Source organism: Anopheles nili, chromosome 3 (genome assembly GCF_943737925.1).
Source record: "Anopheles nili chromosome 3, idAnoNiliSN_F5_01, whole genome shotgun sequence".
Classification (NCBI taxonomy): Eukaryota; Metazoa; Arthropoda; class Insecta; order Diptera; family Culicidae; genus Anopheles; species Anopheles nili.
This window is the reverse complement of record NC_071292.1, coordinates 60,507,162-60,533,793: the sequence shown is the minus strand read 5'-3', so window position 1 is coordinate 60,533,793 and position 26,632 is coordinate 60,507,162. Positions and strand designations below refer to the sequence as shown.

At 52.3% G+C, this 26,632-nt stretch overlaps 1 protein-coding gene across 1 annotated transcript; it reads right to left on the bottom strand.

Moving 5' to 3' along the window:
- Positions 1-26,301, bottom strand: LOC128724750 (polycomb group protein Psc). Its single transcript, XM_053818472.1, has 6 exons — positions 25,944-26,301; positions 24,535-24,625; positions 7,216-7,416; positions 4,937-5,150; positions 3,636-4,818; positions 1-3,449 (listed from the first exon to the last, which is right to left on the bottom strand). Exons 1-6 carry the CDS (start codon positions 26,299-26,301, stop codon positions 1-3), a joined length of 5,496 nt encoding a protein of 1,831 aa, XP_053674447.1.
- Between the last annotated feature and the right edge of the window lie 331 nt (positions 26,302-26,632).

Below are 26,632 nucleotides of genomic sequence, written 5' to 3'. Positions count from 1 at the left end.
TCAGGAGGCGTTGTTGCGGGATGTCGCCGGATTGAGACCTGCACTGCCGGCTCCACCGGAACGTGGCCCACCCGGACCACTCACGTTAGGACCGGCCGCACCACCCACTCGACCGGAAGCACCCGCCCTCGACGTGCCGGGCGGAATCGCGGTAACCGTGAGCGAGTTCTGCGACACGCTGTTCCGCCCGGTGCCTATAGACGACGCGGTGATCGTCACGGAATCCGGTCCAATACCGCCGGCAGCGGCACGCTGCATGTACTGCTGCATGATCACCGGGTACAGATGGCTGAGACTGTTCTGCGCTAACTGACGGCTAAAGTAATCATCGTTCACCAAATTCAACGAGTAGTTTTGGTTCTGGTACGACGAGGCAGCCGCCGAAACCGAGGCCGAAATCGGGGCCGAAACTGAGGCCGCAACTGCGGCCGATTGTTGGGTGTGGCGTGTGGTTGACCCTTGCGGGTGAAGCGTGATGAAATCGGCGTAACTAGCGCCCAACTGTCCCTTCGGCCCGCTGGCGGTTGATACGGACGACGGCGACGGTGACGGTGATGGTGATGACGGCGATGACGACGCGGCCGCCGCTGCCACGGCCGCTGCAATCACTGCAGCGGCTGTTATCTTCGGAGCTGGGGTAGGTTTAACCAGTGGCACCAGCGAGGCGCTGTTGTTGGTCGGGGCATACTTGCGCCGAGGAACCGTTCCCAGCGATCCCACGGAAGATCCACTGCCCGTTGTAGACGACACCGGGCAGGTTTTCTTGGTGGGTGTGCCACCAACAGCACCACTAGTGGCCGCGATCGCGTCCGATTTCATCTGAATGTCGAACATCGGACCCATGCTCGCCATCGAGGGCATGTGCGTCGTGGACGCTGGCGAGGATGCCGGCGATGTGGTCGTTTTCGCTTTGCCCAAGGAACTCGCGCTGTGGGTGGGAGCCGATGGGCGATTGATCGGTTGCGAAGGACCTGTCATACGGCCGTTGATTGCGATCGGTCGTGAAGTGATCGGCACCGAAGACGCGGATGGGGACGTGGTCGACGGGACCTTCGTTGAGGGAGTCTGCGGAGGCAACATCCGGTTCTGTGTCGCTGCACCGATGGCCGGAACCGGGGCCGGTTTCTGCGAGTGGATGTTCTTCAGGATGAGATCTACCTCGCGGTAGTTGTTCAGCTTAATCGAACCATCCTCGCGGACGGTCGCATTCGGGAGCTTAAACTTGGAGTTTGTTGGCGTGGCCGCGGTCGAAGCATTAGCAGCCGTAGGTGCTTTCGTCGTGGAGACCCTCGAAACGACCGGTGGCTTGATCGGTTGCTGCTTACCGGTGGTGGTCGGGGTTGGGGTTTTAGTTTCCATCGATTTATCCACCATCGCCTCCATGTACTTGCGCTGGAACGTGCCAGTGGCGGCGTTCGTAGACACCGGGAGACTGGCAGGTGCTTTTGACGAGGGCACGGATGCTCCAACACCCGATGGACCTCTTCCACCGATTGCGCTGGTGACAGAGGCCGTGGAGAGTGGAGCCGTCGCTGGTTTTCCACCCAACTGCTGCTGCTGCTGCTGCTGCTGGCCAGTGGACATCGTGACGCCACCCGAAAGTGCCGAAGTGACCTTCATCGCCATTGAAGACCTGCGATCCTGCGGTGAGGACGACGCCGAACCAGCGCTCGCGATCGTCGTCGTGACGCTGTTGGAAGTCGTCGGTGGCATCACGGACAGTGTCACCTTCACCTCGGTGATTGGCACTTCCGGCAGCTTTAAGATCTCGATGAAGTTGTTCTTGGGATCGATTTCGTGGCGTTTGCGTGCGATCTGTCGCGCCATGTCTTCTTCCGCCGTCGACAAGGACACTGTCAGGGCGGACGGGATCTTCGACATGATCTGGGGATCCTGGATCTGTTGGAGTAGGGCGGCAGCTTTCTCGGCCGGTGGTTGCGATTCCGGGGACTTTGGACCGTCCGGGCTGAGTGCGGACGCGGGTCGTTTGCGAGCCAGCGCGGGTGCTGCTGGCGGGGACACCGATTGTTGTGGGGGTGATGGAGAGGAAACGGGTATGGTGGTGATGGTGGACGTTGGTGGCGATGGTGGACCGGTCTTCCGGTCGTTCAGCATGTTCTGCAGGTGGCTGTTGTAGGCGAGCGGGTTAGCGTACTTGAACGGTTTCGAGCCGATGTTCGAGAGGTTCGGACTGTACTGGGGCGAGTCGGGCGAGTAGCTCGGGGAACTGGAGGATGTCGAGTACGACGGAATCGGTGTCCGGGAGCCGGCTGCGGCCGCCTTAGTGTTGAAAATCGCGTAGTTCAGGTAGTTAACCGGACGTGCCTTTACACCTTGAACCGTCGCAGAACCACCGGTGGTGGGTTTCGTCGGTGCAGATCCCGTGCCTGTGGTGGCCACCGCCGTCGACGACGATTTCGGAGCCATCTTCTGTGGAACGGCAAAGCTAATTCCATCTGGTTTGCCTGAGCCGGGCTTTGAAGATTGCTGCTGTTCGACAACAGACGCCACCGACGTTGGCGGTCCGTAAACCTTCACATTCTTCTTGAGATCCTCCGGACGCAGCTTACTGATCTCGGTGTCATGCACCAAAATGCTCGTCGGAATCGATGCCGGTGGGGACGTAGCTGGCGGGGGCAGTATGTTGATCGACGGGTTGCTTTGAGCGGACTTCAGTTCCAACGGCTTCTGGAGTCTGTTTAACCCACCACCAGCCGGTACGCTGTGTGTGGTTGCACCGGAACCACCGTTGAGCTGCACCTGGGAACTGTTGGTCGACGACGTCGGCAACTTTGACGGTGCCGTGGGTCGTCGAACTGGACCTGCCACCGATTGGGCAACGGTTGGTGGTGATGGTCGTGGTTTAGGTGACGCTCCGGCTGGCGCTGGCTGAGATGCTACGATCGGTTTCTGAGGGATAGGTGCCGGAAGGACCTGCTGCGAGGGTTTGACCGCAGGGATGTTGCTGGCACTCACAATCGGTGGTGGTGGTGGTGGTGGTGCTGGAGGTGCCGGTGTCTTGAACGCGAACGGTCGCGGGGAATCACGATTCGGATAGGACACTGGCGGAGATGGCACGGATGGAGGGTTTGGATTGCCCTGCAGCGGTGGTGATAACTGTCGACCACCGGCAGGACCTGCTCCGGAAGGTGTAATGGTGGCATTGCCCGTTGGTGGCACCTTCGGTATGATGAACATTGGTGGCGCGAGGTGCTCCGATGGAGAGCGAATGTTTTCGGCGACCTTCTTCTCGACGATCGCTTTCATTTCGTCGTCCGAAAGCTTGGGTTTTTTCGATGCCGAACGCGACGTGCCACCGGCTGTGTCCTTCGCTTTGCGCTTCATCTGTCCACCGCTGGTTGGTGAGGGTGCCACCGTCGTCGTTGTTGGCGGTGTTGATGGAGGCGTTGACGAATGTGCTGTCGTTGTCGTCGTCGTTGTTGTCGGCGTTGTTGTCGGCGTTGTCATAGCAACCCACGTGTTCGTGATCGTCAACGTATCAACCGCTGCCAGTGTCGTTGATGAGGTGACACTGGCCAATTCGCTGGTGTTTGGTGCCGCAGCAGAAGGAGAAGGAATCGGAGGTGTAGTGGACACTTTCACTTCCTTATTGTCCTCTACAGACACCTTAGACGGGCTCACGGTTCCACTCGGTGGAGAATTTCGATCCTGCCGACTGGCTTCTTCAGACGACACCTCGGTTTTGATAGGCGCCAGATCGAACGAGTTCAGGAACATCGATTTTTCGTCCGTGAACTTCTTCACCTCCGCTGGTGCTGCCGGTGGCGATGGTGGCAACGGTGGCGGAGTCGAGCTCTTGTCCACCACCGCCGGTTTTCGTGGCATTCCGAACTTGAGCGTCGACGTTGCCATATCCGGACTGCGTTGGTCGATCTTCAGCACGATCGGGTGCTTGACATCTTCCGGGCTGCTGGTGCCACCACTGCTGTTGCTGCTTTTACCGCTCTTCGGAGATTTCACCTTCACCTTGCCCGAGGACGGCGTGGACGACGAACCCTTCGAGGATCCGTGCAGACGCTTCGAATCGCGTTCGTGATCCTGCGACGATTCTCTGACGCCAGGACTCAGCTCAACCTTGTACGGAGCACCACCGGTGGCTGCGGATGCCGCTGCCGCCGCCATTGCCAGCTGGTGTTGCTTCTTCGCATTCTTCGCTTCCCGCTTGCTCATGCTGCTGCTTACCAGCCCGACATCCTTGATCTTCTCGATCTTGATCTTGAGCTGGCGCGGGTTTCCTTCAATCTGATGCAAGGCACCACCGGCGGCTGCTGCGGCGGCTGCTGCTAGCGCACGTTTGCGTTTCGCTTTCTGGGATTTATGCGGTCGTCCGACGCCCGGTGATGCCGTTGCACCCGCATTACTCGGGACGTCCGATTGCGGACTCGCCAGGATGCTGACGTACTTGTTCTTGTTCAATCCGATCTTTAGCTTGATCGATTCGTTTTTGCGCGCTGGAGTGGCAGGCGATACTGCCAGCGTGTCCTGTGGCAGCGATTTAGTGGCCACTTCCGCCGGTTGTGTCTCTTCCAGACGACGCCGGTTTGTGGTGCTACTGCTGCAGCAGCTGCTGCTGCTGCTCGTGTTGCCGTCACTTTCGCTAGGTAAAGTAACCACTTCCGATCCCACACGCGCGAGATCACGCACGTTCTCTTTATCGTCCTCCTCGTCTTCGTCCGTGGTCGAACGTTGCTTGCCCGTTGTTACGAGACTCGGCGAACGACGCAACGGAACTTCCGGCAGCTCGACCGGGTTCGATTCCGTCGTGCGGATGCGATAGTAGAACTTCATTGGTGCGTCCTGATTCAGGAAGATAGGCGAGAAAAGAAAAAAACATCGAATCCAAAATGATGCAAAACCGCATGACAAAATGCAACCAACGACCGGTGAGATCGGTACACCAGGTTTTCAAACTTACCCGCTTCCAGGTGTAGATGTAAGCGACGTCCATCAGCGTGTAGTAATCCGGCAGAGTGATCGTCTTCACCTTGTACATGATCTCGACGCAAAACTGCCGCTCGGAGATGCCGTACTTGTAGATGATGAACTTCTTTAGCAGCGCGATCGAGAACACGGCCGGGCAGAGCAGGTACTTTGCCTTCAGCAGCTCTTCGCTTTCCTCCGCCAGTTCCCTAGTGGGTGGGTGGATGAAAGAAAAGGTAAACGATTAGAACAGAGGACCCTTTTTTTCCCCCGCTGTCATTTTTCCGCTTGGACAGGCTCCGCACACTCGAGAGCAAACGCAATTATTGGGGAATTTGCGGACAATTTTCTCAAGCGGGCGAGTTTAACGAAGCACGGAAACACGCCACGGTTGGGGAATACACACACACACACACACACGAAGCGGGGGTGGAGAACGAGCACTCTAATGAAGAAGAACCCCCGTTTTTAGGTGGGTGGGCGAGTGATGACGATGGTGGCCCCCTCGCAGCAGGAAGTCGAGAAAGCTGACGATATAAATTATCGACGGCAATAATTTTCGCGTTTCCCAGACACTTTTCCCTCGACCGGAACCGGAAGCCGGAGCCTTGGGAGTGCTTCAAGAAGAAAGGAAATCACCGTGCGCAAACGGTTACCGGACACAATTCGCACGTACTCTCGCACAGCCGGGATATTCCTCCTTTCGCGCCACTATGCGCACACGGCCGGGCGTGTGGAAATTTTCGGTAAATTTTCATTCCGGAAGGTTTATCTTCGGACGCTGGTGGTGGTTTCCGAGACATAAGTGAAAAGTGGAAGGATGGCGCACCGCACTCTGGCGGGGGTTGGGCTAATAGTTATTGTCGATCCGAAATAGCTCGCACGCCCGACGAGTGAGCAAACAGAGTGAGAGAGAGAGAGAGCGAGAAAGGAGAAAGGAACGACCAGAAGCAAGAACCTGGGTTTTCCAACCGAGACGACGACGTTGGGGGCCGCCGGCCTGTGAAAACCCGAGGGTGATTCATTGGTATTTACCGAACGTGAAGAGGAAACTCAAATTAAGGAAAATACCGTGTTGAAGACACGTCCGTCTGGGGAGGCAAAAGACTCGTGTGTCTTTCCTGCTTGGGCGGTTGGTTGGTGTGTTTGAACCAACCGGACCCGGCACCGTGCGAAATCGTCTTCGCTGGCTGGTTGGACCATCGACACCAGGCATCAGGGAAGTTTGTTTGATTGTGCGTCCTTCCGCTGGGCCCGAGAATGCCATCCTTTCTTCGACTCGGTCGCGCCAGGACCAAAATCGGGCTCTCAAATATCGATCCTAGCACATTGAACGAAGGATGAGAGCTGTACGGGATGGAAAGGAGCACATCCAACCAAAAAGGTAACAAAAAAAAACGATACACTTCCCCACTGGGAAGAGGATTGGCGCGATATGAGGAGCCAACCTGGAGCCATCAGCTTCCTATCGCGAGGAATTCCATGTCGCCGTGATCGCGCTCTCAATTGCGATATAATCAAAATAATCAAACCTCCTCCCCTCTCTCTCTCAACATTCCCACCCACGTCCACGTCCCTTTTGCATCCCTCCCGAGCAGCGCACGTCTTCGAATGGGACAGTCAGCAGATTCGCCGCTGATTCCCGGGGTGCCAATAAGAGAAGATCGCACAAAATCGCTCATGAATTATTCGTCCACGCGAATTTCGCGGATTTCGGTCCTTTTTGGTGGGGGATTTGCGGGTGGGGCGAATAAAATATACAATTACGCCGGCGATGAACCCCCGGCGCGCGAGTGTAATCGTATCCCATCATCCGCGTTGCCTTATTAGCACAATCGGTGGTGGGTGGTAGGATCTCTCGAGGGTGGATTTCCCTCCCCCCAAAACTCTCTCCATCTCCATCATTAAGGGATTACGGTTTTCTCTATTGCAAGCGGGAGAAAGGACACCAAAGATCAATATATTATTTCGGCAATTTGGTGCGATCCGGCGGTGAGAGAAATCCGTCATCAGAAGGAACCTCCAACCGGAACGGGGAACAGGGACACTTCGCAGGCAGCGATGAGTTCGAACACACCCACACAGAACAGGAAACGCAAGTGTCAGCAGAGTTACGGTGGCGGAGCAGGCCCGAAGGCGGTTTTGCACAAACACAAAAATTAATGAGATGAAAATTGATTCTCGAACGAACTCTGGGTCCGGGTGGAGAAAATGCGATCGAGAGCGTGAAGGAGAGAGCGAGAGAGTGAGAAAGAAGAGCACAATTTTACTTACTTTTCCGCGTACTCCAGCGAAAGCGATATCTTCTCGCTCGGGCTAAAGATGAGATACTCGGTGTTTTCGCCGCGCTGTTCCGGTGTCGCGAAGGCGGCCATTTCCGGGTGCAGCCGGTAGAAGGCCCGCCGCTGGAGCAGCTCGTTCTCGTACAGACCCGGCACCAGCTTGTACACGATCGCCTGCAGCGTTGCATCCGGTCTGGAATGGCACGAAGAAGAAGAAGAAAAAAAATTGTTGGTGAATGAATGTCGAGAGAAGAGGCGTTTCTTTGCTTATTTGGGTTCAGGGTGACACAACCCGAGGGCCGTCGTCAGGATGGACGACAGATGCCGGCAACCGTTTTCAATCTCAGTGCTTCTAACGGGGCTGGTGGACCTCTGATGGTGATGATGATGATGATCCTCTTCGCTCTTTAATAACCCGACTCCTAACCCGAGAAGCAGCCACAGACCTCTTGTCAGACCCGAAACTGCCACCACCGGGGTGGTGGTGGTGTTGTGTGCCAAACGGAACGGAACGGAAACGGATTTATCCGACGGGCGCCGACGAAAAGCGCTATCACAGATAAATGAGACCCAAACCTGATCTGATCTCTTTAGCTCGCTCACACCCACTATGACGGGGTGCTCTGCTGATGCAATTTTCCTTTCCCGTTCCCACACGGAGGCGAGCAAACGGAAGGAACGAAATTAAGAAGTTTTTCCCAGTGCCATTTTCACCCGGAATGTGTCTCTTCCAGGACGAGTCGGTGGACTCGCGAGGAGCTTCTGCCCAGACCGCGCTTGGGCGTCTGGGCGTGTAGTAAGCCTTTCTCGCCGACGTGAAGCTCCTGATCATCAGAGTGAAGAGAGCCAGAGCAGCATATCCTTGAGAGGAGCGAAGCTCACCGAGGCGTAGAAGATTGAGCCAAACCCGAGGAAACTAATTACAGTAGTGCAATAATGAGACTGCGGGGAGCAGTAAAAACCCATCCCAACAGTGCGCCGTCAACATCTTCTCGCTCCGGTTGGATTTTTGGGACCTTTTTTTTTCTCTTCAGTTGCCTGGTTTAAAGTGTGCCGAGATTGCAAGCGGGAGAAGAGTGGTGTCTTTGCCCGAAAATTGCACCACATTAAAACAGAACCTCATAAAACACGGGGTTTCATGTCGGGTTTGGGTCGAAGTTTTTTGACAAATTAAATATCGCACTTCGGCTTTCGCGCGACGTCAGTTGGCGACAGTTGCAGCGAGAGAGAGAGACAGATAGAAAGGGTTTTTTTTGGCGCAAGTCAAAAAGTTGCACCTTCAAAGGCAGGAGAAAAGGAGTGCGAAGAAAGGATACAATAGCCCTTCTCTTGAAAGAAAGAAAAAATGAATGGTTGTAGACAAACATAAAGTGAGCAAGTTGATGACGGTTCAAGCACAGAGAAGCACCTTTTGCTTCCTTCGCTCGGGGTTGAGCGAGATTGGAGATTGATAGTTTGAAGCCGCGAACTCCTCCCGATCAAGCGACTCATGCAAGCTTTGTGTGACCGTGGGTGGGTGGGTGGGGGTGGTTTTGATTTCGGTTTTATAAGCCATGTAGAACCATCGCCAGCAGCTAGAAGATGGCCAAAAAAAGACGAGATCCCAAACGACCTCTCCGTCAGCTCAAATCGAGAAAAAGAGAGAGACTTTCCGTCCGTACATGGGGCGGATGATAACGAGGACGCCTGCCAGCGGACGTTCCAATTAAAAATTCATCCACGTCACACACCCACGCACGCATACGCGACGGAAAACCGCGCGACACACGCACGCAGACGAAACTCATCCATCATCGGGGAATACTCACACTCCCTTTGTCCGGGGGTTTTGTACGACGTCACTCTCTCTCTTCCCGAAAGGATTTGTGTGTGTCCCCTCTCTCTAAACCGTCACGCTGTTCCATCATTGTCATTACTCGTAAAATGAGAATAAAAAAGAAGGATGTGGGGGTAGGTAGTTGATTTATCAGGACCAGCCTCAGCTGTATTCGATGCACGACCCTTTCAAGGGACCGATCGAGCGACTCGCTGTCGTCAGGCATGGTGGTGTCTCCAATTCGGCTTCCAAAATGGTTGATAAGTTGCGCTCACACGTACGTGCTCTTCTCAACCCCTTTCGTGACAATGGCCCCCGAAACTGCGACGGTGGGGGGGAGAATGCTCGCGATTAATCCACGCCCGGGATGATGAGTTCCGCCATGTCACGATGACGACGATGGCCACTCGGGAAGGAACCGTCGGTTCGCGAAAAAAGGACGTCACCGCTTTCCCAAGGGAGTGGAGCGATTTTTCCACGTTTTACTCGCACGTATTTTTAATTTTCTTTTGTCCTCCGCTCCCCACGAAGGTCCTTTTGCGAAAGGACGAACCGTGGGGCATGCTATCACGGGCGCGAATCGAGCACTCGCCTCGGGTCACATCCAATTATGATCGCGTGTGTGTGTCTCCACCCGTGGCAAGCAGCATCAGAGCAGGAATTACTGCGGGTGCTTCCTTTCTTCTTTTTTTCTGCTGCTCCCAACTCCATTTTCGCTTTGTCTCTTGTCCTTCCAACCAGGGAAGGAGCATAAGAAAAAAAAAGCATCACCCCACGAGCTCGCGGAAAGATATTCTTTGCTTCTTTCTCTGCTCACCGGGTGATAGTGTTTTTCATGTGTTCGTTTTCCGCGGAATTTATGGCTCACCCCCAACGTGTGTCCTCTTCCACCAAGCGCTTGACTCTGTATAGTGTGGACTGTTGGGGAAGCAAAGTAAAGCCAAAAGGAGACAAAAAAAAACACACTCACACTCAGTGCCACGAGACAGCGAGGCGACCAGTGTGATAACAACAAAGGCACTTTTCCTCAACGGCAAAACGGCGCGAGTCAATAAAAAAAGGACGTGTCGCGTGGCGGTGAATAGTGTCGTCCCGTCCCTAGCCCCGACGACGAGTTTCTAACCCGCACACACACACCGGGTGAAGACGGGAAAGTGTCGCCGAGACTCCGGTCCTGAGGAGTCCCGAGTCCCGAGTCCCGGTTGTCCTCCGTCGGTTAGAGACGGTATTCTCGTCCTTTTTCGGAGACACATTTTCATCTTCTCCCCCAGACGGGGGAACACTCGGGATTTTCTCGTTTGGTGGTTTCATTTTTTTTTTCTCTCTCCTTTTTCAAAATGTTAATTATAAAAAACGGTACTTTCACCGGCACTTCCGACAACCTTCTCCAAACCGGGCATGAAGAGCAATGGGTTTGGAACCAGAGGCGCACACACAACCGGGCTTTTATCGCGAATTTGTTCCATCCGGTGGAAAATATTAATCTAATGCGCGGCAGTAGCCGTTGCACAGTGTCAGCCCAGAAAAAAAGAAAGAAAGAAAGAAAGAATGGAGCCGAGATCTCACTGAAGCTGGCTTGGAAGCTCGGCAGATTCGGTCAGGACGACGAGCGAGCTTCCGTGACATAATGCGATGTGTCTCGCGACAATTAGCGCCCCTCCCAAGGGGTGGCGGTTGGGTGGCTTTAAGAAGACAAAGTGGGGGTGGTGGTGTGCAACAGCAGCGCACAATGGGATGACGGATCGTGGAGACGATCCGGCCCCCGCTTGGGGATTTTTTTTGTCCGTGCATCGTGAAAAAGCCACCACCTGAAAACGCCGGCTGGGTTTTCCCATTGAAGGGGGGGATCTAGTTTCGAGAGGGGGTTTATTGTTTTTATGTTGCTTTTCTTTTTTGTTAAAACGTTTAAAACCCCTGACGCAAAGGATCCAATTTGCATGGAAATGAGTGAAAAGCACTAGCGCGGTGGTGGTGGTGGTGGGCGCTATCATCGCACGCTCGGACACACAAACTCACGGTGGATATCCCGTTCTTTTTGCACCGCGAACATCATAATGCCCCTCTTTGTGCAAATAATTTATGTTGCCCTTCGTAATGGGGATGGCACGCATTAGGGATCGGGAAGCTCGGGCGATTATTTCACAACGATTAACTGGCGACGGGCGGTTTGAATCGGTGCTAAAATTTGTCGCAGTTATTCGCAAAATAATCCCACCCAGCATTCGCGCAAGGGCCCTCCTCACGCCCTAAAAATATTTATATAATAAAGCGAATAACAAAATAAACGGGTTGCTCATTTGCGCATTCCCGATTGAGGTTTTGCGAGGATGGACAGAGCGAAAAGCAAGAGTGTGAGAGAGAGAGAGAGAGTGTGAGAGAGAGAGAGAGAGAGAGAGAGAGAGAGAGACAGAGAAAAACCCGATCCAAGTGACCTTTTCCCAGCTGCCCGGGGACTAGGCAGCTCTTGGGCAATAAAACGCCCGATCCGCACGTAAATCATTTCTTGCCTTTTGCCTAGGCCCACCAGCCACACCAAGCCAATTTAAATACCCGTAGAGTTGGTCATCTCCTTTTCCATTCTCTCCCTCTCTCTCCCTCTCTCTGTCCACCCCCAACTACTTTTATGACTCGTCACGTCGCCCACCGTCGTTCGTCCCAATGGGCGGCTGTGGGTTCAGACCGTGGTGTAAGGTTTTGGTTCACCAAATTTAACTCGACACCGCAAAAGCCTAAAGGATGCTTAATCGTGCGCGCTCGTCCTGTAAAGCCCGGCCGTTCGTTGTCCTCTCGTTTTGGGGCAGTGGTTTTTTTTTATTCTGCTTCTTCAGTGCTTCTTCTCTTTTATTGCCTGTTTTTTTTTTTCGTTTTGGGACATTCAAACTTCCCACTGGCGGGTATTCTCTCTCCTCTAAAGTGTACACATAATCCCGGGGCATATTTTTTCTCCTTTCTCTGTTGGTGTGTGGAATGCACCACGTTTTCTGTTTCTTTAACACGAAACTGAACCGGTGCGGATGGATGAGTTTATTGCACCACCGGATTGCCGTTTATTGCCTGTCGTCTTTTCGGTGGAATGGTCGTGTCAAAAATGAAAACCAAAAAAAAAAAACCTAACCCCACAGGCGTCCGAACAGCGTGCCATATATTTTCGGGCCATCCGGTTCGGGGTCCAGCTTCGCTTCACGGTGTCCTTGTACCATGGAAACCATCCTGGAGGATGATGTTCACGCGCGCGCTCGTGATCGTCAAAATAGGGATCCTTCCAGCGAATAACGCAAACCATGACTGACCACGTGCACGCGCGCGCGCGCGTAAGAAATAGAAACAACCAAAAACCGCACAGAAGATCAACGAGGAGCGAAGGAAAATGTTGCAAATAAAATGCAAACAAATAAACCATACGGTGAATGATGGCGATGACGACGGAGCATCATCTCGCCGCCTTGGCCCTTATGGCGAACTCAGATGGAAGGCTCCAATCGTCGTCATCGTCGTCGACGTCAGGATTGACCCCAGGCTTGGAGTGGGCCGCTTTCTATATTCGCTCCCAGCCCGTTTTTTTTCCAAGTGCCCTCTTTTCGAATGACACCACCACCCTGCGCCGCCGTTCATCGCCGAGTTTTATTGATTCCTTTTTTTTTGCTTTGTTTCACCGGATCGGAGTCTACTGTTTGGCTTCGCCAGTTCGAGGCCGTTTCGAGTGAGCGCCGCCGTCGGTCGCGAAAAGGGCTGGCGCGCGCCAGTTTAACCATAAAATGCAATTGTGCATTGCCGCGCTCATCTCTCTATCTCTGTCTCGCAGACGGAGCAAAAATGTACAAAAATAGCATAGACACCAAACCGGCGTGAAGGCGAAAGATTGAGACTCGAGGAATCGAGGCCGTCACCGAGTGAAAGAGAGAGAGAGAGAGAGAGCGAGAGAGAGTAAAAGGCAGATATACACATGGCTAAAGCCCCACTCATAGAGACACAGGGCCCCAGATGCAGTTGCAGTGGGGATGAGAAGAGTCTGAGGGGTATGAAGAAAAAAAAAACCAACGAAACGAAGAAAAAAAAGCCAAAACAACAACAGGAAACGACTCCGGATTGAGCTCCGGCGATTCGTTTTTGTCGGGGTGTTTTATGCGAGTGGCGAGGACTGTTTTGACTCTGTGCTTATCCTTTTCGCTTGCTTTTTTTTTCGCCGTATCTGTGTGCTTGTATGTGTGTGCAAGCGCGTTCTTTTCTCGCTGTTATTTGGATGTTCTTTCCTGTCTCTCCCTTTTTTTTATTATTTTTCCTGTGCTGTTATTCGGCCCACCTCGCGCACCATCCCTCATGCTCGATGGGTTGTTTTATTCTCGCAACATAGAGCCACCAACCTGCCACCCAACACAAGCTGGAAAACCCAAAAAATCCCTCCCCACCCAGCGCTAGGTGGGGATCCGGCGGATTTTCGATTCCGGCCGATGGCCTGCAATTGGACCGATGAAGCCGAAACTTGAACAAGGACATCATGCAGGCAGACTGGGTGGGATCAGGGGAGTAGGTAGATGAAGGTAATCCCGCCGCACACCGTGGCGAGAACGCCCCCATAGGGGAATCGGAATCGTATTGCGGGCGCAATTGAAACATGATTATGCTCTCCGGGACCTCCGGTTTGGTGGTGAACGGCCACTCGCTCGTTGGTCGCTGGTGCTGCAGCAGCGCGCGCTCTCCCACCCCGATTACCCGATACTGATGGCCATTACCAAACCCCTCCTTTACCCCCACGCACACACACACACACACACACATGACTCTCTACGGCCCTTTTGCTGGCGTTTTTTTTTTCTGTTGTTATCCTGCGAAGCCTGGGGGAATGAGCGCGCAATTCACATCCACAAAACTCACTCCGCCGGTGTGACGATTGGTGAAAGAGCCACACACACACACACACATACACCGCGGCTAGGTATTTCGATGTTATTTTTTCCTTCCCACCCACCCACTCACCCACCCGGGCGAGTGCGCGCGCGTGAGTGTGGGTGAATGTGTTGTACGTTTCGAGCGCATCCGATCCGGATGGATGTGCGATTTCCGATGCGATTAAAGTGCAAGTGGGATAACAACAACCGGGTGACCGGTAAGAGAGTGGGTGGGGGGTGGACAGGTGGAGGCTTTCAATGAATGGACACACGGAAAAACTGAAAGCGGTCCCCTCCGGGCCGGGAAAGTGGATTCCGGGTCCGTAGCTCGGGCAGCCTGAGCCTGAGTCCATTGGCAGGACGATTCTCGCTCAACCAATCAGCTCTCCACCCGCTCTCCACCCCGGGGGGGGGGGCGCATTATCCTCGGTGCGGCTTGATAGGATTTCAGGATATTTCCCGTACGGTGTGGGGGGGTGGGAGGATTTTTTCCTCCCACCTTTCCTGCTCATCTCCTGCATGATATCTTCTGTTTTGAGCTTTGGTTTCAGCGCAACCGGGGGCAACAGCAAAAGCAAAAAAAAAAAACGTTCGCTAAATAGTACAAAAAGGAAAAGAAATTTGTGGATGAAATTTACGTGCCGGGGGATGCGAAAGAAAAAACCTTTTCCATCACTCAACGGTTTTGGAACGCGCAACAAGGCCATTTTTAAATCCCGGACGGATTGGGGATGCGCGAGATGAGCGAGAAAAGAACGGCGATGATGAGGAGGTGGAAATCAAAAGGAACTAACAAAAATCAAACATAATACTCGCAAGCAGCAGACAAAAACAAAAAAAGAGGCACTCCCGGGGCATGGGCACCTCGATTATTTTTTGGGAATGTTGTTCCTGTTTTTTTTCGTTTTTTGCGGGCCACTATTTATATTCATCATAACAGGGAATATTTCAGCAGGATATTAATAATTGAAGGAGCTGCGTACGAACACGCATCACTGTTTCATTATGATTACGGTTCTTCGTTTTGGTTGCGTTTTGTCCCTCCAACACCGAGATCGATGGATGTAAAGGGACCGCGCGAACGGAACGGTGTGTCTTGGGGTCCCGGCGGTCCCTTCTCTCACTTCCAGCCCATCCCCCGAAAACAACGCGATGGGGCGTAATTTTTCATAGCCAAATTTCTCGCGCACCGTCAAAAAGCGAACCGAAAACCTGAACCACTTTCAATCAATTGAAGTTTTTTTTGTGTGTGTTACGTGTGTCCCGGGAAACCCGCAGCAAATTGGAGAGGGAGAAACCCGTCGAAAGAAGAAAAAAAAACAAACTGCAGTAGAAAAGGAAAACTTTATCCCACGGCGCACAGTTTTTTGGGTGCGACCGTTTGAACGCATTCGAGCGAAAAACGGGCTTATTTTAGCGGAATCCGCTGAAGGATCATGATTAATGCATGATTGACTGAGTTGTCAACTTGTGGACCTTCGGAGTTTTATTTTCGTCCTGTCTTTTTCGTTCCCTTTTTTTTTGAGGTTCCTTTTTGTTTCACTCCTGTTACCGTGAGCTCGTTTTCCATTCGGCAGTTCTGGCACAGTGAGCGAAGGAAATGGAAGCCGCCTCTCTTGGGTTTGCTGCTTATGTTTGCTCGAAGGGTAGCACATGAAATTTCAGCTTGAAATTAAGGTGACGGTTTCGTGTGCCTTACGTGCAGTAGTCTCGAGGTCAACTAAGAAACAGATGAGCAGAAAGCACACAAGGACGAAGGCATTTCACCGCTGGAGACCCCGTTCGGTACGATCTCGATTCAATGAGACCGAAGAAACAACACACAAGACCCTATCCCGCCAAGAAGCAAGCGTTGTTTTTCTTTCATTTAACCAAACATGGTGCTTGCTTGCTTGCAAAAGAAACCAGCCTAAGCTAACGCACGCGAACCCAAGCACCATATGTGGGGGTTGTTCTTCACGCGGCAGCAAAACAACGTGTGCCACGCGAACAGTGTATTATTTTTTCCACAAGCTCCATCTGTGTACTTGGCGGTTTTCCTTTCCCACTACCTTAAGGAAACACACTTCCGCCAAGGGGTCTGGGTTTTCTTTTTTAAGTGATTTTTGTTGGAGAAAAATATACGCCAAAAACACTCGCAAACAAGCGGCGACACCTCGTGATCGTGTGATCGATGCAGACGGTTAAGAAAGCAACCACCGAAAGACGCCAGAGCGCAACCAAGCAGGCGGTGAAACACAAAAAAAAATCACAAACACATGCAACGAAAGATGTGCACACTATTTCCACCGCAACAGCAACAACCAGTAGGGGTCGCAAACGGTCCACAGATCGAGCGATTTTCATCCCTACGTCTCTGCCGTGTTTTACTGCTCGCTGTGAGCCGCATTTTCTTCGTGTGCGAGATGTTTTCACGCGGCTACCGAACAACGCGAAACGCGGCTACTGGGCGCGCGTGATCGCCGCCTGCTGTGTTGTCGTCGGGGCTGTTTTTCGCGCGCACGTTCTTGCCGTTGTTGGGTGGGTTTGGTTGCTTAACTGATCGCTTTTAGCAACGCTCGCTGGCTAACCAACCCGATCGCTGTTGGGTGATGTGAAGGATGAAAGAAGGATGAAAAAAAAAAGCCCCAGACGGGAAATGGGTGTCATCGTGCCATATGTACGTATTGCCGCCGCTTTACGGACACATTTTCATTACGGACTCCTCGCTTTTCTCCTTTGAACTTTCTTTCGATTTCGGTTTTACAGTTCTTTCCCTGCCCCCACGGGAACATAAATAAGACGTGACGTTTCCAGCACTATTGTCCCGCGTGTAAAAGAATGTACCCATCCATCCCCTTTTCCGACAGCCCTCTGCGCGGCTGTGACTAATATCGTGAAATGCTAAACGCGCACATGTTGTTAATGTTGCTCTCACCACCGACCGCGTAGAGGAGGATTATGCTCCCTTATGCTCCTGAACGCATACGCATACGCATGCACAGCTCACCTCACCCTTATGGTTGGCGTCGTCCCTCCGGTGCGTTTACGCGTGTCTGCGTGCAGCATAGTTTGGTTTGGTGTGTAGAGGTCGGATGCTTTTGTCGGTCCCTAAATTACCACATCCAGGGGGCCGCCAGAGAGGATATGATGGAGGTTTTTGTGGTGTTGCCGTTTGCCCGGAACAAAATATTTGTTCTCTCCTCTCCCGAGGCTTAGAGAGGAGGCTTATGTTCTTGCTTCTTGTGTTCTTTTTTTTTTCGTTGGCCTTCTGCAGCGCCTACATTACCCATCTCGTTCCGCTTCCTTATGCTATCCGCTCGCTCCCAAAGGGACCAAAGGCGGCGAGAGCGGAAAGCTGACACTGTGCGGGGAAATAATAGCAAATGATAATGACGATGCACACACAAGCGCACGCACACGCAGCCTATGTAGTAACAAAGTTTTGGACACGTGATTGAAGGGAAGGGCCGCTATCTCCATGGCGCCCTTTTTCTTTCCGGCCCATCGTCGTGGGTATATATACAAAAAAAAACCGGAATATTTTCGCAATTTGTGCCGGCTACACGCAGCAGTTGTGTGGTGGTTGATATTTTCTCGCCCTACTTCCCCGCCCGAGTGAAGGGAGGAATTTGCTCATCCCCACGTGTCCTTGTGCTTGGATGTACGTGTGTTTGTGCGAACCATTTCTAGTGTATTGGGAGAAATCCATCGCAAGGACCAAGGCCAAAAAGGCACCGGAGAGGCGTTATTAACCAGCGGTGAGTTGAGGGAATCCTGCTTTTGACAGTTTACGCTTACGTTTGCGCTAGCGCTGACAACGAAGCCCTTTTGCGGAAAAGATTCCGACAGGCAGAATGTTGTGTGTGGCTGTGCGTTGTTGTTCTGCCCCCTACTAGGGCTCCTCTCTTCCACCGGAAGGAACTCTTCGAACTAACGCACCCCCCTTTTCGGGTTTGTAAGGGTCCAAAATTCAGCCCCATCTCAACGGTTGTTCCCGTTGAAGGTTACTCGCAACCAACGCGCGAAAGAAAAAGGACCCTCTTGTGCCGGTGGTTGCCTTCCAAACATTCCAAATCTTCCACCACTTCCGAGGTCGTGTCTGGCACTCGTTTCACCGTTCGCCGGGCAAAGAAAGAAATGTGCAAACAAATCCAAAACCAGCGAGTAGTTGGGAGACGAAATAAAGCCCTCCGTAACGATGCCAGTGCCAAACTCTTCGCGGAAACAGGAAATGGACGCAACGGACAAGCAGGAGGGTCGCCACGCTGTGCAAAGAAGTACCTTTCTTGTCCCCAAACCACTCCCAACACCCAGAGGATGAGGTCCTCTGCGTGAAGAAAACCAGGAAAGAAGGGAAGTCGCTTGGTTGGTTCCGCACGCGCGTTATCCTTTCGCCGTTGCCGTGGCTTAAGGACGTGAGTCACGCCGATTCGAGACGGGTGTGGCCGCTGGCCAAGGCTTCTCATGGGTGCGCGCACATGTTTAACCACCCACCCGTGGGTGGGTGGCAGTGGGGTGAGAAGGGAAGCCACACAGACGAGAACGAGAGACATCGCGAGAGTGAGAAAGTGGGGCTTTGCTTGCGAAGGATGAAGCAGAGGCCAATCGTTCCAGTCGGCGTTTGAGGAGTTAAGCCCCCGGAAAGTGAGCAACGCGATGCAATGAGATGTCTTCTTGCCAGGATCGTCGTCGTAACCCACCTCTCCGCAAGGTCTTTCCTCCTTCCTCCTGGCCATCCTTTTTATTTCCACCCCACCGGACTGTCGAGTGGGATTAGATAAGTCCTGTGCTTCGGAACCAGGCGACCGTTGGACAACCAGACGGAAACTCAACCAACACGACCAGAAAGCACGACGGGACCATAAGACCAAACACACACACACACACGCAGGCACGCCGACACGTACAAGGATCACGGTTGTGGCCTTCTGATTGGAAAAGAACACAAGGAGTAAAATAAACGCCACCAAAAAGGAAGACCAAGGCAAGGTCTTTCCTCCCCACCAAAACACGTCAGGAAGCAGATTGGGAGTTTGGGGCGGAAAAAGCAGTAAAAAGGAAATAATACACGGTTGGGAATCGCAGAAGCGTCAATGGAACGACCAGAAACAGGAGCAAAGGAAATCGAAATATTTGACCGGACCCGCCAAACCGTGGGACAGAGAGAAGGGGGGGAGAGAGAGAAAAAAAACAAGACCGACAAGAAGAAACGCACGACTTCTTCCCTGCCGGGACGTCGCCGCCGCCACCGGTCTCGTGTGTGAAACAAGAGGCAGGGAAACCCAAAATTGGGCTCGTAAAGAATGATGAAGTATTGTAATACGGGAAAGGAACGAGGAAAGAAAGAAAAAACGGTACAATATTTCCTCGTTCCATTCCATCCTGCGGCACGATATAGTAGCCACTATATGCACGGTGCGGTCAGATCCTTGTGCCTTGTATGTGTGTGTCGTTATTCGCTTCCCAGAAATCAAGTAAGAATAGTACGCGTGGTGGGGCGAAAACATCCAACCAGCCTTCTGAACTTTTTGGGGTATTTAAGGGATATTTTTATGCCGCCGCTTTTTTTTCGGCCGAAGCAAAAATGACTAAATCCTTGACGGAATTCGGCCAACGCCAAAACGAACGAACAATAAAAAAAAAGCAGGGCCCGCAACATTCGTGACTTTTAACGCCCATCTCTCGTCTCTGCCATAGGCGCTACCGTTCCGTGGAGTTCGCATTCTTTCTTCATCTTTTTTTTTTTCGTTCCCGTTGCGGCAACGGTGGCTCTTTAGGCTGGAAAATAAGCGCCAGCGAGAAAGCGAAAGAAAAAGGATAATCTTCTCAATCACCACCACCACCACCACCACTACACCATTCACCCACAGAGGAAACGCCACCGCCTAACGCAAGAGCGGAAAACGTGGCGGTTCTTTTGCGCGGGATTATTAGGGGGTGCAATATTTTTAGATTAATTCCTAACCGGCTGAAAATACACTTTAAATTGCATTTTAACGTGAGCTATGGGGAGCGTGGGAGGAGAGAGAGAGAGATAGGTTAATAAATATAAAGCTCCCTGCTGGAGAAGCCTTTCGAAGGATGAACGTGCAGGAGCGAGATCCTTGAAGCGATTGACCGCGTGGCGCGAGTTAACGCCAGCGGTTAAAAAGTTAAAAACCTGGCTCTCACGATCAAATTTCGAAACCCACACACACCCAACCGGGAGGAGGAACAAATTGATATATAATTAGCTTAGATGAAAATGGCAAATTGTGACCTGGGGCCCCAGGTGGGTTTTTTCTTTTTCTACCAGAAGAGCAAGGCTGCCTACACGAACGACTGCACTACTGTGTGTCTCTGAGTGATAATGCAGAGAACAGTGTATTAGACGCGCGCCTGGTTCTCTTACAACGGGGGCAGGCATCCAAATCGAACTCCTACTCCTACATTTCCTAGAAAAACCCGGGGAGTGGGACAAACTTTTCCACCCTTTGGGAGATAGCCAGAGGTTTGGGAAGCTTGAAACTAACCCTTTGGGGGGGTGTGCCCCCCATCGAAACGCTGCTGGAATCTCTGGAAAAACCCCGCAACACTGCTCTAACTATACCCGTCCTAAGGGCCGAGCTGTAAGTTGGCGCAACACAGAATGAAAATGAATTGTTCCGCAGTTTTGGAAAAACTCAAGTGCCAGCACCAGAAGCACCAGTCGTCCTTTTTCTGGGTGGTGCGGCGGCAGTGGTGTTATTAATTGCTGCATGCTTTAGGTGCCGCATACACACATACACATACATACACCGCCCCCTCAAAAACTCTAGCAATAGCAACCTCCCACCAGCAGCAGCAGCAGCAGGCAGCTGGAAAGGATGAGAAAAGTTTGCGTATATTTTTTCTCTGTGTTTTTCATTCATTTTGGAGGGAAAATTACGACACTACACACAGCTCTTTGCAAGCCGCGCTGGCAGCTGTACGAGCACAAAAAGGTGTGTGTGTGTTTTTTTTTCCTCTCGCTAGGTCGCCCGGTTCCGTTTTCCTGCAGCAGATAGGAGCAGCAGCAGCATTTAGCCGACAAATTTTGCAAATGACTGAGAGTGTAAGAGCACGAAAGGAATGGAAGAGAACGAGAACGCCCAGGGTGGTTGGTTAAATTCGAAATCATTCCCATCTCCACACAAAAGCCTCTCGAATGAATGCAAGGTGGGTGGGTGAATTTTCCCATTTTCCACCCATCTGTGAAGGTAGGGCGCCATGTTGGCAGAAAAGGGCCCAGTAAAACGGGGGGGAACCGCGACCGGATAGACAAGTTTGGCAACAGTTATCATCACTCTCCTCGCACCCACCCTCTCACCGGCAGGCAGGCACCACATTCCGGAGCCGCGAGCACACAAAATAACCTTATCGATTACTGCGCGGGCCCCGAGGGGGGTTTGCGTTTTTCGGTTGACGGAAAAACCACCCTTGGCCGGCCCGGGAATAACGGTACGGATACAAAAGGTGCGGATAATTAAGCCCGCGCGTGGGGATGTCGATTCCGAAGCGCGCATCGAGTGCTTCACGGTGGTGTGACTGACAAAAACTCTCGCCCCAACCTCGGCTGGCCAGCATTTCCCCGGGAAAAGAGGAACCGGGCACATTTTCCCGGGTAAAAAAGGGCCACCATGAGGGGTGGAAATGTGGCCAGGAATGTACTCCCGCGCGCGTCAATGTCGAACGCGATCGATGGAAGCCAGAAGTAAGCACCCCCTGATGTGTGCTGATGACGATGATGATGATGATGATGATCGGATCGAGCCGATGATGGGAAGGGAGGAGGAGGCCTTCGGCGGATCGATGAAATGTTTTTGAAACGAAATTTTCTCGCGGATGATAAGTGGGGTGGGGGCGAAATTATGAGCCGGTGTGTGGTGTACATTTTTCCGTGTTGCTCGTTTTCAACATCATCTGCTCCATTATTAATTCTTAATTAAGTGCTTAAACTCCATCCCCCCACCCAATCCACCCAGGCACCGGGATGTCGTAACCATTCGCGCACAATGGGTTGTTTCCAATGACGTGCCGTTTTGTCGAGCATTTTTATCCATCAAGCAGTGCACAAATTGTTTCCAGTTAATTTAAGTTGGAGGCCAAAAAAGCTACTTCTTTTTGTGAAAATCCAGCTAAAGAACTTAATCATTTCATCAAGATTGGAGGTATCCAAATTAACGCTAAGGTGGTGTTAAACGTGATTCATGAAATTTATCGTGTCATAATTCGGCAACACGACGCAACACCACTGTGCCATTTTTCCCCAGGTCACAATGCTGCAGCGGCCCGGAAAAGCAGCAGCTCAAGGCCTTGCGCGCGCCAATTATGGCGCACAATTGTTGGGGCTTTAAATTTAAATCGTATCGTGAAATTGTATTATTATTTAATTCAATTGTGCGCGATTGATGAAGGGAGAGCGAAGGGCGCAAAGGGACCCCAACAACACACGCCAAATGGAGAAACCACAAACGAAAACAGCGCGGCGAACGGGGATGTTTATTCATTTTGATTTTTTTTTTCTCCTTCGATTTCTCCCATCCATCCACCCACATTGGTATGCGCTGGTATAAGATTGTTCTCAATGCGCACACGAATCGATTACAAATCATAATAACGCTTCACATTTTATAAGGCCTCTCTTCTCTGCGTCGTCAATGCTCGTTTTTGTTCACCCAAAACCCCGCCATTTCTTCCCGTTGTGCCACCTTCTGTTAATATTTCGTTTGAATTTCCCATATTCCGAGCCCACTTTAGTGCCGACCGCGTTCCGCACTCTGCGTGAATTATACAGCCACTATCAAACGACTTCATCCCTCGAGCTGCAGCATCTCAGCCTCTGGGCGTCCCAAATTGAACGATCTCCCGCGTTCGCGCGGCCACATGTGTGTGACGGCGGTGGCGGTTGACACGAGGGTGGTTGGTGTTGGATTCCATCGCTCGCTCGCTCTTCTATGCAGCCCATAAAACGCAGCCTTCGACTGGCTCGTAAAATCCCTCGCACCCACCGACCTTCTTCTTGAGCGCTTCTCCAAAAACCGACCGCCAAAAATTACCACTCGAGGCGCGGCTGCGCCCGGTGGTGCCGCGGCTTTGTGAGCCTCGCGAGAGCCATCGAATCAGACACCGCCGCGACCCGTCTCGAAACGTGTTCGAAGTCCGGGACCGCCGCCACCGTGAAGTCGTAAAAGTGGTACCAAAAACGCAAAGGAACCAGGCAAAGCAGACAAGCGATTATGGGGGGGAATGAGACGAAGAAGAAAAAAAACCGAGCCAAGAAAAGTCACACGTTCCCAACAAGCTCGAAAAGTAACACTCTCGAGTGTGTGTGTGCGTGTACCTTCCTTGCCGTGGTGACACAACTAAACCGAGGGAAAACCAAACGGAAGGAAATACAGGGCAAAAGCGTGCGACAGTTTCCCGTTGCTGGCAGGCCGAAGAAAATTGGGAAAAACCTCGTCCGAAACAACAGCCGATTGTGGGTGGGGTGAGAGATCATCCAACAGGACTCTACCAGTCAAGGCTTGGGAAGGCGAACAGAAGCGACGCAAAGGGAACGACTTCAGAATGGAACAAAGGTACGGAGAGCCTAACGACCGGGGACCCGTGATTTCGAAAAGGGACATCACCGGGAGCAAAATGAGTAGCAGCAGCAGCTGTAAAATGCCTCGAAACAGCGTTGCATAATGGCGAGGTTTTTGTTTGTTTCTTCGGCACTTCGTTTGCGGACCGAGACCCTCTAAGATTTCGGACCCGCTCTAATATAAGGGGCTTTGTTTTAAGATATGCCATCGTCGCTGGTCCTTGGGCTTTTCAACACACCGCCACCGTAGTTCGTCGGGAGGTAAAAGGCAATATATTTTCTTCGGCAGTTCGAAAGAGTTCTTTTGTTTTTTCGCCATTAATTTGAACTGAATCCCATCAGCGGGCGGGTCGATCGCGTTATTTGAAAGCATTCGAACCCCAACAAAACTGTCGTCGTAGTCGGTGAGCCCCACCCCAAGAGCTGTAAGAATTGAGCGACGTGGGTTTAAACGCACCTCATTTGGCCTCACGTTCGAACGGATTGTCATGGCAACACACGTTCTCTGCGTTCACGGCTGTCACTTTGATCTTTCCGCGCGCACACACGTCGAGGAAAAATTTGAACTCGCCCCCCAACGGCGCGCGGCTAATGAATTAAAATATAATGAAAACTCTCCAAAAACTCGCCCGTAATTAACGCCCTCTGCCGCACGAAGAAAGAATTACCGCGCACACGGGGGTGGATTTTCGTGAAAACTCCATGAGGCACGAGCGAGCGGCGTCGCGTTCGGTCGAACGAATTGATTGGAACTGATTATTATGCTTGCCAATCATCATCTTGCCGGCCCGTCAGCATCGTCATTATTATCACTCGGCTGGGGAGGGGAGAGGGGGGGTTTTTCTCTATCGTCGCGCGAAAATGAAACGCTCAAATTTAATCAACACCGCGTACGTGTGCTTCTAAAACGCTGACACGTCGTTCACGGGAAAATTATTTAACACAATGGGGAGAGAGAGAGAGAGAGTGGCAAAATGAGCCAGAAAAATTGCAAGCTACATAAATAAATAGACATTGGCGGCACCGGCCGGGAAATATACTCACTTGATATTAGGCTTCGCTTTGTTGATCATCATTTCGCACTGGGGGCAGTACTGTTCGGTGCGCAAGTGCTTCATGATGCAGCTGTGGCAAACTGCACTCGCAGTTGGGTTTATTTCCAGCCGGCGAAATTATCGAACCCACGTTCCGGTGGACCACAAGAGCGCGCGCGGGGTTGAACGCATTCCAAGGCATGTGGAAAATGGGATAGAAAGAGGGAGAGAGAGAGAGAGAGAGAGAGAGAGAGAGAGAGAGCGAAAGAAGAAACATTTGATTAGTGTTTGCGCGGGAAGCTTCGAAAGAAAAACAGAAATAATACGCAGCACTTCCCGCGAGCGATTTTGTAAACATTAATAACGCTAGTTTATTTTGCTAGTTGCTCGCATACACACACACACACACAGCCACATTGAGAGACACACCACATCTCAGTTGGCGCCTCATCGCTCGTCTCGTTGGTATGTTGTTGCCCCGGGCACCACCCGCCCCGAGGAGGGTTTTCTACGTCATCATAATTACGAACCGTACCGTTCCCAGGAGGGAATTTGCCACGGAGCATGATGGGGTGAGAATGGGGGGGCCAAAGCCCCATTATTTCGCCCCCCACCAATTCGATACGTCACGGTTGTGAGTGCTTGATGACGAGGCATTGGGTGCGGTTTGGTGGAACGACGAGTGTATCATCATAATACTCTATCATCATCATTCGCCAACCAGCTGTCATCCGAAAAATGTGTCATATCTAGCAGGCGTAGGGTTCGCGCGCTGGTAGCGTTTGCTTGTTAGAGAGCGAGAGAGCGAGAGCGAGAGAGCAATCGAGACTGTGTGGGACAGTTTTCACTGTGCCGCTCTCTGTCACTCTGCGTGTCACTTTTTCGACTATCGCTCGCTCTGATGGAGGTTTTTCGGTTACAGGGTTTGCTTGCGGCTGTCAGTGGGGGTGATGGGAAACCGATGCTCTCGTGCAAAAGTATTGCACCCCTTTCACCGGCAGCATGAGAGAGGATAGTGTTTTAGTTTTGTGGTCACCCCGCACCTTCAGCAGCCCTCACGTGGCACGTCCTGATGTTTAGTTTGTTTTCATGCTTCTTTGTTGCGGTACGCTAGGCGAGTGACATGCGGGCCATTGAACGTGCACGTGTAAACGGACGTATCACCGGCGTGTTTCGGTCCAAGCGAGATGGTACCACACCACGGGGGTGATGGTTTGTGCCATTTCGATCTCCCACTCCAACACGCTCGCATGTAAACAAAAGGCACCGGCTCAACTGTCATCGGGCGACCGAATCGCGTCTGATGGCGTGACAGCACGCGGATACGCGCGCGTTTGGTACGTTTGCGCGCCAGCTGATAACAAATCGAATCTCGTTCAAGCGTGCCTAATTGGAAGATGAAAAAACCATGGTACTTACACGAATGCAAACACTCGACGATCGTAGTCGCATCGATCAGGTAGCCCTTGCAGAGGTTGCACGTGATGCAGGGATAAACGGACTCGAGGGTGACCCGACTTGGCCGGTACGGTGACAGCGGACCTCCTGCGCTAAGCATCGACGCCGCGGTTCCGGCGCTGACGTCACTGACCGTCAGTGGCGTCGTCGTCGTCGCCGTGGCGACGATACTGATCATTGGCGGCTTCGTCTCGAGTGTCATTGAGGGCGGTGGCACGGGAACCTTTAACGGTGGTGTGCCTTCGGTGGTGATTTCCGTGTTCACGGATAGGGCACCACCACCCCGCAGGACGTCGGTTGTCGGGGGAAGGAGAACCATTTTGTTTGTGAAGGGGGGGGGAAAAAGGGAAATAGGTCGGGTGTGTGTTCGTCGATGGAACACGCGACGAATAACCCCCCTTGCGAAACTCTCGAGAGTTGGCACGAGGTAAGGGCGATATTGCTTTTTAATCCTTTCGAAATTGGCGACCGGCGTTGATGGTCGCCTGCAGCATGTTGACGTTGGTCGAATCAGGAGCTCCTGGTGGTTTTTTTTTATTTAATCCAGAACCGGGCGACAATCGACGACACCGATTATGCCCGTTGTAGAAGGGACACTTAGGCACAGGGCAAAGGGTCGTCTACACCCCCACTACACTGGTGCCCACACT

Bases quoted from the DNA above. Each gene is read 5' to 3' on its own strand.
- LOC128724750 (XM_053818472.1), bottom strand. From the start codon at position 26,301: ATGGTTCTCCTTCCCCCGACAACCGACGTCCTGCGGGGTGGTGGTGCC. The intron at 5,151-7,215 runs GTAAGTAAAATT...CCCACCCACTAG, and splicing joins TCGCTGGAGTACGCGGAAAA to GGAACTGGCGGAGGAAAGCG. The intron at 4,819-4,936 runs GTAAGTTTGAAA...TTCCTGAATCAG, and splicing joins ACATCTACACCTGGAAGCGG to GACGCACCAATGAAGTTCTA.